Raw genomic sequence first — 15,208 nt, 5'->3', positions numbered from 1 at the left:
AATACGTGCCCAGGATCACACAATTTGAAACCAGTTTAAGGGTTGAAAGCATTATAGTTAGGCCAAGTAGATTATTCATGTCGCTAGACCTGCAGGTCTAGTAACATTTTTAGGATTTTTCGAGGCCTGCCCTTACCCTTGGCGATCAGACGCTCATCTCTGGTGGCAGGGTGATGAAAACCAGTCAATCAGCACCAGCAGCTGGTAGGTTTTCAGAGGGCACCTCTAAGGTTCCCTTTGTGTGTAGGTATTACTAAATCTGACACTGGCATCAGTGTGGGTTTATTAATATGAGATGTTGGATATCAAGAATTCCTATTTTCAGTGAAGTAACTCGTTTCCACCAGTGTGCAGCACATGCTTTTACAATGGCTTCCCAGAACACTTTTACTTGCAGTAATGGAACTGACTAGCACCGGGGCTTATGCGCTTGGGCAGCCGGGCCCTAGGTAACAGGGTTACCATTTACTAGGGATTTACAAAAGGTACGAAAGGTATTGCCAATTTGGGTACACAATTACATAGTTTTGGGAAAGAGATCCGTCACTGGGGACGTGGTTAGCAGGAACCCAGTGCACTTCCTGTTGAAATCACATCAAATGGCAGACAAAAAGTGGGGGGTGACCATGAAAAAGGGCACTTTCCCACATACACCCCTCCCAGACAAAGGGATGAGACTAACCTATCCAAAGAGATTCTTCATTGTCTAAGTGGAAGAACCTGGAAAGGCCATCTGGATTGGCATGGCCAGTCCCAGGTCTATGTTCCACCTTGAAGTTCATACACTGTAGGGAGATGGACTACCTTAAGAGTTTGGGGTTTTCACCTTCCCTTTGCCTTGTCTTTAGGACATTTTTGGGGTCTACAAACAAAGCCTCTGGGTTTTCATTTCATTTGCTGGGCGAGTTGCCAGTTGACTCACTTTATAATTAATTTCAACGGTGTTACTGCAAACTGATTTAATCTGATCACCCAAGTGGCTAGTGCATAATACTTTATTGGGGTTTTTTTTTTTTAAACCTTTATTCATATAAGCAGAGCAATACAAGCGCAGGCCTACAACCACTGGGGCCGGCCGCAAAATCAGGAGATCAAAAACAGAGCAGTTTAGACGTGTATGGTAAAAAATAAGTACAGTATAGCCGTGAGATGTGGTCGTAACACAGGAAGCGCAAGGATAAAAAAGGTTTCATTTTTATGATTTTAAGAGGAGGCAGAGGCTATATCTACCAAGGCGCCATGCAACACAGTCAGAGAAAAGGAGACGGGAGGGGTATATCCCCCCATGCAATCAGAAAGCAATAATAAGGAACGGGGCCAAATACACCCTACGCCCACCAAAGGTGGGCCAGAAGTAAAGGACAAACCATAGCAAGCAATTTAGCAAGACGTCGTGTAGAAAGCCCGCCCGCCCCAAACAGTAAGAAAGACAAGTGCAGACACCGGATAAATAAAGGAGAGAAAAAAAAAGAGAGACATAGCCAACCCCCTTGAAAGGGGAGAAAAAGGGACCATAGAACAAAACAAATTAAAATAACAAACCCCCCCCCCCATCACCCGCCACCCTACATCACCGTAATGGCTATGGCCTACCCCACTAACAGCGTGTCTGTCGCCCCAGAGTCACCCGAAAAAAGGGAAATAAAAGAAGAAGAGAAAAATAACGAAAGGGAGAAAAAGAAAGAATGAGGAGAGGAGCCGGCGATGGAAACACTCGGTCCCCCCCCATCCCCGCAACAGAAAACTTACAAATCAAGGCCAGAAAGAATACAGAGAAAAGCCAACGCACAGGGTGCAATCAAAAACAGTCCACAAGACGAGTCCCGGATACGCCATTAACTAAGAGAAAGTCCCGCCAGGATCTAGGCAAGGTCACCCCTGGCCACTTCTGTGAATAGTAGAACTGCCAAACCTCCGTGCAGTCAGGAGACAGTACGACACAAAAAGTCCATACCAGTCAGGTAAGGCAGGCGGCATCTTCGCACAACACTGTCCCAGCCACCAAGAAGTAGCCAACGATACATGGCGGCAGCCAGAATGCAACAGTACGCCAATCACCAACGCGGCCAAGTCCAAAATCAGGTCTGCCCAGCACGGAGTGGAGAACACAAGATGTGGGAAACATTGCCGCACCGGCGCCAGGTCCATTTGTTCCTTCAAAATCGTAGACTCAATCGGGGACCCCGGCTCAGCAACCGGAGGAGAATCAACGGGACCAACTCGGGGAGAAGGCACTACGGTACAAAATGGCGGATCAACAATGGCAGCGATCCGTAACTCCAAGTCCCGGGACTTCCAGAGCAGATCGGTTCGCAGAGTAACCAGCGCAAGCAGCACATGACTTCGTGTAAGCGCCGCCCCAAGTAACCGAGGTCCGGGGGTCTCAAATGCAACAGTGTCACCGTCTCCGGGAGGGATACACTCCAAGGGGCCATCCGCCATCTTGAGCACATCGTTCGCCGCCATTATCCCCTCCACCTCCAAGTCCATCATGACCGCCAGAGGCAACAGGACCCACAGTCGATCAGCGGCGGTCGGCGCCCGGCGAAGAAAGGAGAGTCACCAGAAGGCCGGGTGTGCTCCCAGCAGCTCTCCGGGAGCCAGGCACCGGTTCCCGGACGGGACTATTAACAGGAGTGGGCGTCCCACCCAAGGGGAACCGGACAACACGGCCTCTCTCCGGTTCACCAACTGCTCGGGCATACGGGGCGACCCACTATTGGGAGTGGGTCCGCTCCATCTCTCCCGGCTCGCGGCTCTCAGGCTCCTACCAACAGGCTTCTCATCCGGACCAGGGCCACCAACACTCCGAACACCGCCGGGCAGGCGCTGCACTCGAGGCCCCGGCGTCAGGGCCGGGAAGGCCAGCAAGCAGACAAGGGCAGATCGCAGGAGCCACTGCACGTTGGAGCCCCAAAATCAAACGGTAAGTGAGCGATTTTCTCTAGCAGTAGAAATCAGAAAGCCTCGAACAGGATTATCGACAGGATAGGTAAGCGGGGAGGAAGGGACCTCAGAGCGAAGCGTTCATGCGACTGTTCCGATCGCCATCTTGGCTCCTCCCCTCCTTTATTGGGTTTTATATGCTATATCTTGGTGCCTATATGAGGAGGTTTTCTTGGCTACTACTAATTTCAGTGGCCTTAATGTTTTGTTCTATCACAATTAACATTTAAGAAAAATCATTAGCAAAAATTCAGTTAGGGTGCCAGATGTAAAAATGTTTGTGTCTAAAGACTCACACAGCCTCAGCTGGTATATGCTCTATGGGGATATCCATAAGGAGATGAGGTGCAGGGTCTTTGGGCCCGGGTTGATCTGCCCCTGCTCAGCATCATCCGCACAGCCCTGGATCCTGCTGCTGTGGTTGAGAGTGCCCCCATGCGGATTGAGGTAGCCTGCGTAGGACCCCAACATGGACTACTGGTGAGGGAGGGGAGGCGAGAGTTTGTTATTGGTGACCTAGCGTTGTAACGAGGCAGACCCCAATATACGCTGGACTGTGTGTGGGGGCCCGTGACTGTGCAACGTGGGATTGGTCATCGGCAGCCACTACCTGTGGAGACCATTCCTGCAGTTCCGCCTTTCTTGGCTGCGCTGGTTCCTTTCCCATTCTTATATGGATGGGAAAGCCCCAAAGACCCCACCAGGGGAATACCATCGAGCAATATGTCACCCTGTTATGTTATTAAGATTTACACAGCGCACGAATATCAAACGGTGTCTTGACGGTAACAGTCCAGAAAGCAGTCAGGTGAACTATTCATTGTAAAACCAAGTCTTTAGGGCCTTACAAAAGGATGGAAGAGATGGAAGATTTCTGATGGAAAAGAGGAGGGCGTTCCAAAGTTTTGTGGCTCCTACAGTAAAGCTTCTGCCGGCCCAGTTAGCCTTACAGAATCTCTGAGAGAGCATCAATTTAGCCCCTTTGGACCTAAGACATCTGTTTGGGGTGTACCAGTTCAATGAACACCTCAAAAACTGAGGGCCGATGTTGTGGAGTGCCCTATATGTGACACATAAGGCCTTAAACCTAATGCTACCCTTGACTGGAAGCCAATGCAGTCTCCTAAGGTGATTGCCTGTTGATTGAAACGTAGGGATCCCCAGCAGAAGTCTAGCAGATCCATTCTGGATCATCTGCAATCGATGAGTCTGCTTCATGGGCATTCCAAGATGGAGCCTATTGCAGTAGTCCAATTTGGCCATAACTAGAGAGGTAATCACTGTTTTTCTGCTGTCTATTGGGATTAGAGTTAAGATTTTGTTGTTCCTCTTGAGTAGAAAGAAACTAACTGATGATACTGCCTTGACTTGTGCTTCAAAATGTAGTCTCTGGTCTATAAGCACTCCTAAATATTTTACTTTGGTGACCGGGGTGGGTGCTGCTCCCAATTCATCAGTCCACCAGATCTGTGACCAGTTAGGGGAAACATTACCAAATAGAATCACCTCTCTTTCCTGAATTAAGCTTGAGGCAGTATTAACTTACCCATGCGTTGACTGCCAACATACAATCTCTAAATCTATTTACTGGTGAGATGACGCCTCTGTAGATAGACATGATGATTTTGCGTGTCGTCTGTGTAGGATGTTGGCGTCACCCCAAAGGATCTGATTAATGCAGCCAGTTCAGATACATATACATTGAAGAGTGTAGGACTCATATAAGAGCCCTGAGGGACCCCACAAGGGAGAATGAAAGACTGGGAAACATAATTACCCAGCGCCACTGATTATATCCTATCGGATAAGAACGAAGATATCAGAGCTAGAGCGTTGTCCCTAATGCCCAGCACATTTAGGCGAGTAAGTAATAGTTTATGGTCGACCGTTGCTGTCCGGTCGAGCAGGATAAGAGCCGCAGCACCACCCGCATCCAAGACCGCTCTGATTGAGTCGGTGGCTTTTATCAAGGCGGTCTCAGTGCTATGCTCTGCCCTAAAACCAAATTGGGATTCACCCAGGAAGTTGTGTTCCTATAGATAATTGTGTAAGTTGATTATTCAGAACTTTGTCCACCAATTTGGCGGGAAGTGGAAGATGTGAAATGCGATTGTAATTATTAGTCTCAGTTTCCTCCAGATTTGATTTTTTAAAAAGAGGCAGAATTAAAGCCCTCTTCAATATAGAGGGGAAAGCACCCTGCTTGAACATAGAGTTAAAGATTGAAGTTAGGCTAGGGCAGAGAATCTCAGGAACTTGTTTAAAAATCATCGGGGAAGAGGATCATAATGAGAGCCAAATTTATCCTGACTGATACAGGTGGTGACCTCATCCACTGTTACCGCTCCAAGGGCCATATGTATGAAACTTTGGTTTTGCGATTCTCAAATCGTGATTTTTAGAGAATTGCTATTTGCGAATCGCAAAACGCTGTGTATGTAGGATTTGCAAATAATTTTAGGAATCCTGCATATTCCTTAATTGCGAATCGCAAATTGCAATTTGCAATTAACGAATACCTCCCCATTCATTCCTATGGGCCTAGAGGCCCATAGGAATGAATGGGAAGACCTTCTCAATTTGCGATTCTCGCAAATTGAGAATGCATTTCAAGGGAGCCAGGGTGTCAAAAGGACACCCTGTTGTTCCCCTGAAATGTACATGTGTGCACATGTGGCATACATACATGCCCGACTTGAAGTTGGTGGTAATTTGCGATTCCTTAAGGCCAAATTGCACTTTTAACACTTCTTCTTACATTGCATTTAAGGAATAGCGATTTGCGATTCCTTAAATGCAATCGCAAAATAAGGAATCGCAAATTTTGTGATTCCTTATTTTGTGAGGCAGTTTTGCTTTCATACATACCACTGAGCCAAATTGTGATTGCAAACACCGAAATTCTGCGAATTTCGGCGTTTGCGATCGCAATTTGGAATGATACATATGGCCCTAAATTCTTTGAAGGTTGGCGCATTAACAAATGGCCTGAACAATAGATCTCTAATCTCGGACCTTGCCCTATTGTCAAAGGTAGTATATATTTGTTCCATTTTGCTTTGAAAATGTCGGGCTAGAGAATTACAAAAGTCCTGAGAGTGATTTTTGCTGTTTTACCTGGTAAGGTAGATAGACTAGTTACGACTCTGAACCGCTCTTAGAGTTTTCCGCCTCCCTGATTAGTCTGGAAAAGTAGGACCGTTTTTCTGACAGAATTAGATTTTTGTAGTCCGCTAATATCTACTTGTACTTGACGAAATCTGACAAATATAAGTTAGTCTCCAAAATCACTCTAGTCTTCTGCACTCTTGCTTTTTTAGTCTTAGAAAATTCTGAGAACCATGGGGCAGTTGGAGTCTTCCTATTACTTGAATTGTTTTGAAAGGGAGCGATATTATCAGCTGTTTACGTAAGCCATTGATAAAAAAGTAGTTAAGTCTGTTCTAACTTTTTTGTCATTTTTGTTTGCCTTCGATGCTACGAGGTCCACATATCCTGTCTGCAGCAGACTCATGTCATGGGAGATAAAATACATAAGATAGCAAAAAAGTTGTGGGGGCAGCTTTTCACGGACACCTATCCATCCTATACCAGGGAGGTTTGATACAGGTTGCTTGCAGTGCCAGTGTCCCCTTTCATCATGTCAACAGTGAGGAAGACGTGGAGGGCCGCTATGTGCTTATTCTGTGCACTCTGGATGGCGAGGCCATCACCAACCTAAACACCAGTGCACCAAAGATTGATGATGGACAGTTTTACAGGGCCACGCAGGTACTGCTGGTGGGCAGTGTGATGTCCCCGATAATCTGTGCAGGAGGTTTTAACTGTATACTTGATTGGGACAAGGACCGACACCCACCACAACAGGGCGGCAAGCCCCAGATGACACGCGTCATGGACAACTTGGGTCTGCTAGATAGTTCGCATGCTCTCCATCCACAATCAAGAGAGTTTACTTGCTGCTTACTAACACACAGTAAATTGTAGTCACCTGGATAGGCTACTCTTGGCGGGAGTGGACTTGGAGGCACCGCAGGCGGTTAACCATTTGGGATAATTCCTGTCAGAACATGCTCCGGTGATGCTGCGTATGTATTGGGGAGGGAGATCACGGGTGGTACGGAGATGTCGTATGCCATCCAAGCTCCTGAGGACCTAGCTAGCCGGGAGGCGTGGGCAACCACACTCCGGGAGTACATGAAGCGCAACTGGGGCACTACCACTTCTAGGACTAACGAGTGGGAGGCTCTCAAGGCCGTGCTTCTAGGGGTCTGTGCTGGGACTAATTGCGGAGTTTTGACACAGTTATTAGCGGACGTTGGTTCCCTGGAGCATTGTTTGGCAAACCTTCAGGGGAAGAGCGGCCCGATGACTGTGCGCGGAGAGATTCTGCAAGCCCATTGCTCCATGCACGAGATGTGGGAGACCCTGGACCAGCATACCCTTACTGCTTATCGACTGCGCCTCTATAGAGAGTGCGTCAAGTCAGTGTGGCTGCTTGCCTGGATACTGAAGCGGCTATGCGAGATCTCACCCATTATGGATTTACGTGCCCCAGATGGAAGGTGTGTGATGTCTCGTCGGGACATACGAGAGTCCTTGTGGACCACTTTCAGGGTGTATATAGAGTCTGGGCAGATGACCACCTGGCTTTTGGCAGAGGAGTTCCTTGCTGGAATGGCCCTGCCTGGTTTCTTGCAAAACGAGGTAATAAAATTAGAGGAGGGATCACACTGGAGGAGATTAAACTCGCCTTGCTTGAACTAAACACAGCAAAGACCCCTGGGGACAATGTCTTTATCAATGAGTTTCTGTAGGCATCCTCTATTAAATTGGTGGAGAAAGTCCTGGAGGTGTTCCAGGAGGCTCGGGAGGTCAGGACATAAACCCCAACCATGCACAAGGGTATCATCTGTCTCATGCTGAAACCGGGGGGAGGGGTGGCCCGGAGGACCCCCCTTCATACCACCCTCCTACTAGTATTAATTCTGATTTGAAAGTTCTTTGCAAGCTGCTGGCGAGACACTTGCAGCGGGTGGTGCGTGGATTGGTCCTCAAGGACCACTGCAGGTTTTTGCCGGTTTGCAGCGCGGCTCACAATCGCCGACTGGTGCATATACTGCTTGAGACCATAGATGTGGATCAGGACATGGCTCTTGTATTGATTGACCAAGAGAAAGGTTTCAATACTGTCAATTGGGGCTAACTCATGGCGGTGCTGCAAGGGATGGGCTATGGCCCGGTATTTCTAGGCTGGGTGCAGTTGCTGTACTTGGGCCCCACGGCTCGAATCCGTGTGAGGGGTGAGGTTTCAGAGGCCTAGGCTGTATAGATGGGCACATGACAGGGCTGTTCGCTCTTGTCATTCCTTTTCGCCTTGGCTATACTCCCTGTTCCCTTTGGATGTGCCTTTCTTTTTTCGCCTCGACATCCTCTTGATCTCCCTAGTCTGGATGGAAAAGTGCAATCTTGTTGCCCTATCGACTCTCAAGAAGGACATGGAGGAAGGCATGGTGTTTCCGGACATGCAACTTTATTATTTTGCTGCGCCCCTGCAACATGCGGCCGATGGTTAACAGACACAGATAATTGGGAGAAGAAGTTGCTGCAAGGTACGATAGAGGAGGACACCTTGGTGTGCCTACTGACCGCTCTGACAGGCAGACACCCTACCTGGTTCTGCACTTGGCACAGGTGTGGGAGATGACCGTGAAGAAGCTACTAAGTCGGCCCCCCTTCGACAGAGAACTGCAGATCTGGGAGCTTAAACCCTTTCGGTCCATGGAGCAGTGTATGTCCACGGACCGGTGGAGGTAGGGGGAAGCCTACCAGCGAGGGACCTATACCTGGGGGAAATCATCCTTACTTTGAAGGATTCATAGGACACTTTTAACGTAGGGAGTGGGCACTTTTTTCACTATGCCAAACTCGAGAACACTACCAGAGTGTTCTGGTGCACCCTCCTGGAAACCCTGCTGTCTTCAAACACACACTTGGCGGCCTGATTATTCTGGCAGAGGGTAGGCTCCTCATCACACTTTTTTATAAGGTTCTTAAGGAAGACCTCTCCAAATCTCCATAAAGGGGGAGGCCGGCTTGGGAAACGGAATTGGGATCCAAGTTAGAAGACTTGAATTGGTGTCTTGCATACGGCCCGGTGAAAGGAGTCTCCTGCAATAATAGGTTTAAACTGCAGCACTTTTACTTGATGCACTGCACATACATGATCCCCGCTCAGCTTTATAAAATAGACCACACTCGGGCAATGAAATGTGTGCCGAGGTACATAAATACTGGAGGGTGGTGGTCCTGAAAGTGGGGAAGGCGCGGGGGCACCGCAGGTGTGGTTGTCCCCTGCACACAATGGGCGTGCCTGCTGGGGATGGCGAAGAGGCCCAGGAGACGCAAAACATCCTACAAATTTCTGCAATTAGCGTTGCTTTTGGCAATGCGCAGGGTAGCAATAGGTTGGATGGAATTCCGGGTTTCAAATGTGGAACTCTGGGTCCTTGAGTTGTTGGAAATGGGGGACTTCATAGGAGCATAACATACGAGTCACCCATACATATGGGGCTCCGGACTCTGACACTGACCAGAGTGAACAAGATGCATGAAGGTATATACTGAGAGTAGTTGAGGGGGGTCGCCTTGTGCGGATTCCAATGATGCATAGGTAGGGTTCGCTTGTGGACTTAGTACTACTCCTTTATTTGTACAGTTTGTAGGTTTCAGGGAGGCTAGATATGGGACATTCTGATGGCACATGATGATATGCACTGACTGTTATGTTAAATGTTTTTCTGAAAATGCAAATTAAACGTTTAAAATAAACTTGTACTTGACTGCCTTATCTGAGTTACACCAGCACTTGTATGATGGGCACCCTAACGATGATGGTGAATAGACAATCTAGTGTTGTGATTTAGGCCTTGCAAACATATTATTTATAGAGTTGGTTATTACAGTTGTGCATAGAATCACCATATTATTTATATTTTTTAGGTTCTGGACGGAAGCGTAAAGCTGAAGCTGCTAGTCATGAGCAAGCGAAGAAAATCCCTGTTATTGAAGAGGTAGAAAGTGCTAACCCTCAAGAACTCCGCTGGGAATGGCAGGGAGATGGCGATGTTTGGCACTTGTACTCGCAAGAATTGAATAATGAAATCACAAAGGCGTTCAGGTCAGTGAAGTACCCTTCTCATCTCCGGATCAGACTTCTATAAGGGCTTAAGATTTGAGGAAAACTCAAAATAGATATTGCCCCTTGAATCTTAGGTGGATGTCGGTAAGAGCCACAGGTGCTTTATGGTTCAGTAAGTCCTGCAAAAAAGCATTACTGTTATTCAGGGCTGAAGTTAGTTTCCTTAATTCATGAAGTCCTCGCCATTAGGAGTGAAATCTGTACTGATATATTACACTTTAAAACGTTGGATTTCTTCTTTAAAACTGCGCAGTGATGATTTAGGTAATTCCTTTACATACTGTTTTTGATGCTCCTCAAAAATGCCAATGGGGAATGAGCCAGAGAGGGTGCAGGAGATAGAATATACTGTGATGAAAGCTATGGCTGGGGTTACAATGAATGATTAATGCACAGAGTGGATTCTGGCTGGATGTTAAGTACAGAACTTAAATCAATACAGATTATTACCAAGCAGTTAGTAAGCATTGAATCAGTGCTAAAAGGTTTTAAGTCCAACATTTCAAACTAATTTCGTTTGGATGTCTTGGAAATTTGCCAATCGGAAAAACGAATGCAAATCCTTTCCAGTCACTGAAATAACACGAGCAGTTATGATTACCTCTGACCCAAGTTATGTTGCCCACCCCGTTACCATAGTGTTGTCATCTACAGTCAGAGAGGGAATTTAGCATAAATAGATTTCTAACTCATTTCATGACAGAACCTTAGTGCCTTCAGCTTGTAATAGCCAAGCAAATACTGATGATCCACTTGACAGCATAAACAATTAATAAACACAAGAATTGAAGCACTACCTGAGCAAAAGGCACATAAAGAAATTACGGAAACTGAACAAAATAATCATGGCAAAGAAAACTTCCATGCTTGATCTAACAACTACAAACCCCTATGCCTCTGGAAACCACAAACCTTTCCCTATATTTAAATCATGTAGGTCAAACTGATTAGTGAATAAATAAATTGCTCCAACTCGGCACAGTATTGAAGTTGCCTTTGGGAATGCCAATAATGACATACTTACTACTACAAGAGACGAAACAAATCAAATAGCAATTATTGCAACTCACTCTATATCTTCTGAACCGGTCTTGACATGCAGCCAAATTATTGCAAAAGCACCTAAGATCTCAGCTACTTCAGCTGAAGTGAATTGCCCTACACACAGCATGGATGACACAATAACAGGCACTACTGGTATTGCAAAAGGTATTTCAGAAACTCTTGAACATATAGCCAAGGACATTATCCAATCGACAAGCATCCATCATTGTCCACCTGCCCAGAGGTTCTCTTGACAAATGAAGCCAAGGGGACCGATTAACCCAACACTCTTGTTAGATCACATACAATAATCGTGTCCAAAGAAATTGGTCTACAGCCACTGGACAACAATTCTGTTACCGCACCTGTACTCATGTCACCACTGAGAATACAGGATTATCACAAGTTAACTGCAGCTCCTCCAGGTGGTAACCTGTGATGCAGCGGTAATTTCATCTGGTAATTTCTCAATGCAAAACCCTCATGCTACCTCAATTTACTGCAGAAAAAGGTGTTGGGCCCTTGACACCATGTATTACCGTCAGGAGACTTTAAATAAACATGAATAATCAAAAATGCAATTATTATTTATTTATTTATTTATTTTATTTTATTTATTTTATTTTATTGAATTTATATTGCGCTCAGCTACCCATAAAGGGTTTCCCGGCGCCAGGGACAGCCTAGAGAAGAGAGATAGGTATTTGCTGAAACAGGGAAAGCAAAAAACATTTGATCAGCTAGAACAAGAAAGTTTTTAGCTTTTTGCGAAAAGCCAAAAGATTGGTCTCTGTTTTAAGCGTCAATGGAAGAGCATTCCACATCTTCGGCCCCAAATGGGCAAAAGAGCGACCTCCCATTTTTGTCAAGCGAATTCTAGGAATTACAAAATTTGCTTGATTTGATGACCTAAGGGAACGATTTGGCTGGTATGGTCGGACAAGATTGTGCAAATATGCAGGAGCAAAACCCTGATGGATCTTAAACATAAGGCACAAAGTTTTAAAAGCTACACGGTCAGCAATTTTTAACCAATGAAGGTCACATAGGGCTTGTGTTGCAGACATTCTGCAAGGAACATTGCACAAAAGGCGGGCAGCTGAGTTCTGCACAACTTGGAGAATATTCATTGTAGCCAATGAAGAGAATTGTTGAGTATTTTAAAGAGTTTTATTTTCTAGTCAAAAGTTAAGGTTTTCTCTAACCCTTTATTCATTAGTAAAATATCAAACAGGTTACAGAATTTGGAAAACAGGAGAAATAGCATGAATACAGAACATATTACATTCTGCATATAAGCATTACATGTAGAAAAGAAAATGTGTTGCAAAATGTCAGTCAAAACTCTTAGAGTTTCTAAGAAAAAGAGTCTTGCATGGCTAATCAATAATTAAATAGTTTGCAAAAAAACTCTCATAAAGAGAAATAAATGCATAAGACAAAGAAATCTTTTCAGACCTAATTAATTAGACAAAGCATAAACTTAAAGTTTAGCATCTAATTCTATCCTAATCAGCTGCACTCTCTGCTCCTGTCTGTGTCAAATAGAACAAAGCCCGCCCTTCACAAGACCTTAAAGGAATGTGGCCTGTCGTGCCAAAAATATGACGTGCCAGGACTCTAAAAAAAAAACATGAGCAAGGGAACCTCACCTCTCCTCGGAAGCAATCTCCACCCTCAGCTATCTCCTGTGACGTTTCTTGTAATTAACCCATATGAATGAAGCAGAGCCTAAGCCAAAAGAGCCCAAAAGCCAAATGAGCCTGAAAGCCAAAAGTGAGCTAAAAGCCAAATGAGCCTAGAAGCCAACCACGCCTCCAAAGAGGTCATTATTTATACTCTTAATTCTTGGCAGACTACACAAAATGTTGCATTTTCAGAAAAACTTGTACTTGATTGGTTAGCCAATGATGGCATTATCTCTCACTATCCTGACTCATTGAAAATTCTAGAGCATACCAGTTTTAACAAAAGAAGCGCAAATGATTAATACATTTTATGTTTAGCAACATTTACTAGGAAAAATGTTTCTGTCTGATTTTCCTTTCTTCCTTCCACAGCGCAGGCTGGGAGGATACTTTAACTAACATTGGTACATTGGCACAATCACAAGAATGTACAGTTCACAGTGGCCTTGACTCCTTCGTGGTTTGAGGCAAGATGGTGTAATCTGCACATGCTCTCTTCTTTTAATGCAAGTCACAGCCTTGCTGGATTCACAGGCAGCCATGTTATTTTAGGCCCAAAAACAAAACAAACAAAAGCGAGTATTCATTTCATGTAAATCAGAACATTGTTTCCCAACTCCATATTAATACCCTTTATAAAGGATTTTCTAGCAAACCTATTAGTGTAAAGCAGCTTTTTCTATTATTTGTATACAACATGCAAAAATGTGCAAATATACAACATAGCATTATTATGCATTAGTGTAAATTTTAAAAGGTTTCAGGCACGTCATAGTTAGGAATTAGCATTTTAAAAACCTTTGAAATTTACTGAAAAAACCATAGGTTTCAGGCTCGTTATAGTTAGAAATTAACATTTAAAAAACCTTAGAAATTCACTGAAAAAAACATAGGTTTTAGGGAAAGTTCTAGTTATTTGGACATTTCACTCGTACAAAACCAGTGAAATTTCCCGTTAAAGTTAGTTCAGCTAAATATAACTCGCGCCCCCGCAATGCACTGCTGATGATGTCCCATATGACATCACTGATGACATCTCTAATGACTTCACTGATGACATCATCCATGTGATAATTTGATGCATCTTCTCACACCCTAATATAACCTTTTATACACCCACTCTAATTAGACTGCCATTCTCAAAACCATAGACACTCAGCAGCGGTGCGTCCATTGGGGCGTGGGGGCGTAGCCCCACCAAGCCACATGGACGCACGCACGCTATTGGCAAAATAAAAGCAATTTGCCTGCTTAGCCGTCCGCTAAGCAAGCAAAATACAATTGCATCATGCCGCTGAAGCCAGGGGGTGGGGCGGGGGTGGGGCGGGGGCGGGCCGGCATCCTAAGTCTCGAGCTGGTGTAGCCATTGAGTGACACAGGGCTGTAACCAGCTCGAGCATGCGCAGCGCACTGTACCAGCGGGTCCCAGGGGTGCTGCTCAGGCCGCCAGGGCCGGGAGGATTCAGGGCGATTCAGGGCGAATACAGACTGTGCCCCCCTAGCCAATCCTGGGGCTGCATGCAACGCCAGGATTGGCTAGGGGGCACAGTCTGTATGCGTGTCATCATCACCAGACAGGCGAGGCGATCCGGAGAGCGCACGTTGTAACTGCCAAGGAGACTCCGAGAATATCCGAGTCTCCACTAGACCATCAGTAGCGAGTCAGCAGGTGAGTGGCTTTTTGCGAATATTGCCTTCACAGTGATTAACCAGGCACATTAGATCACGTGCTAGTCTCCCTACACACCAAGGCTGCTGTGCGAAGGAAGACTGAGGTCGCCTCGGACTGGCAGCCTGAACAGGCTGATCTGCCCAGGTCCCATCGGTCATCATAGAGCATGAAGGCCAGCGCAAACCGGAGCCACTGAAATCCCGAGCTGTGAAAATGAGTGAGTCTTGGGATTTGGAATGTTTTTGGTGTTTTTGGTGGATACAATCACTTGTTCCCTTCCTCCCCCCGTTCCCAGGTGTCGCAGTGACTCGGAGCCCCTGAGATTGAGAGACTAGGGCAGTGCTTAATTTGTGCCGGTGCTTAGCACCGGCACTTAATTATTAGGGCCGGGTCTACATGCATCTGCTGCACAGGTCACATATTGCATGATGATAGATGTATATTTTATCATTTCCCCTGTACTCCCTCCCGACCGAGTGAGTTACTGTTGCGGCTGTGACTCTTCTTAGTCACTGTGACTTAGCCTGCCCAGGCTGAGCTGCGAGCCCAAGTCAGGGGAGATTCAAATGAATAATTATGTTGTTGATCATGATGACAGCGGCTGGCCCTTTCACTTTCAGTCAGTGTGTTTTATTAAAGAGGAGTTTGTTTGTGGGG

The 15,208-nt window shown here is 45.8% G+C and overlaps 1 protein-coding gene across 1 annotated transcript in view; it reads left to right on the top strand.

Moving 5' to 3' along the window:
• PARP2 (poly(ADP-ribose) polymerase 2) overlaps window positions 1-15,208 on the top strand; it is a 231,218-nt gene that overhangs the window by 24,922 nt on the left and 191,088 nt on the right. The window contains exon 2 of the mRNA XM_078652645.1: window positions 9,949-10,126. Coding sequence (XP_078508771.1) covers window positions 9,949-10,126 — 178 coding nt within the window. The remainder of the gene's footprint in view (window positions 1-9,948; window positions 10,127-15,208) is intronic.

This window comes from Lissotriton helveticus, chromosome 7 (genome assembly GCF_964261635.1).
Source record: "Lissotriton helveticus chromosome 7, aLisHel1.1, whole genome shotgun sequence".
NCBI classification, from domain to species: Eukaryota; Metazoa; Chordata; class Amphibia; order Caudata; family Salamandridae; genus Lissotriton; species Lissotriton helveticus.
This window is presented reverse-complemented; position numbering and strand designations above follow the sequence as displayed.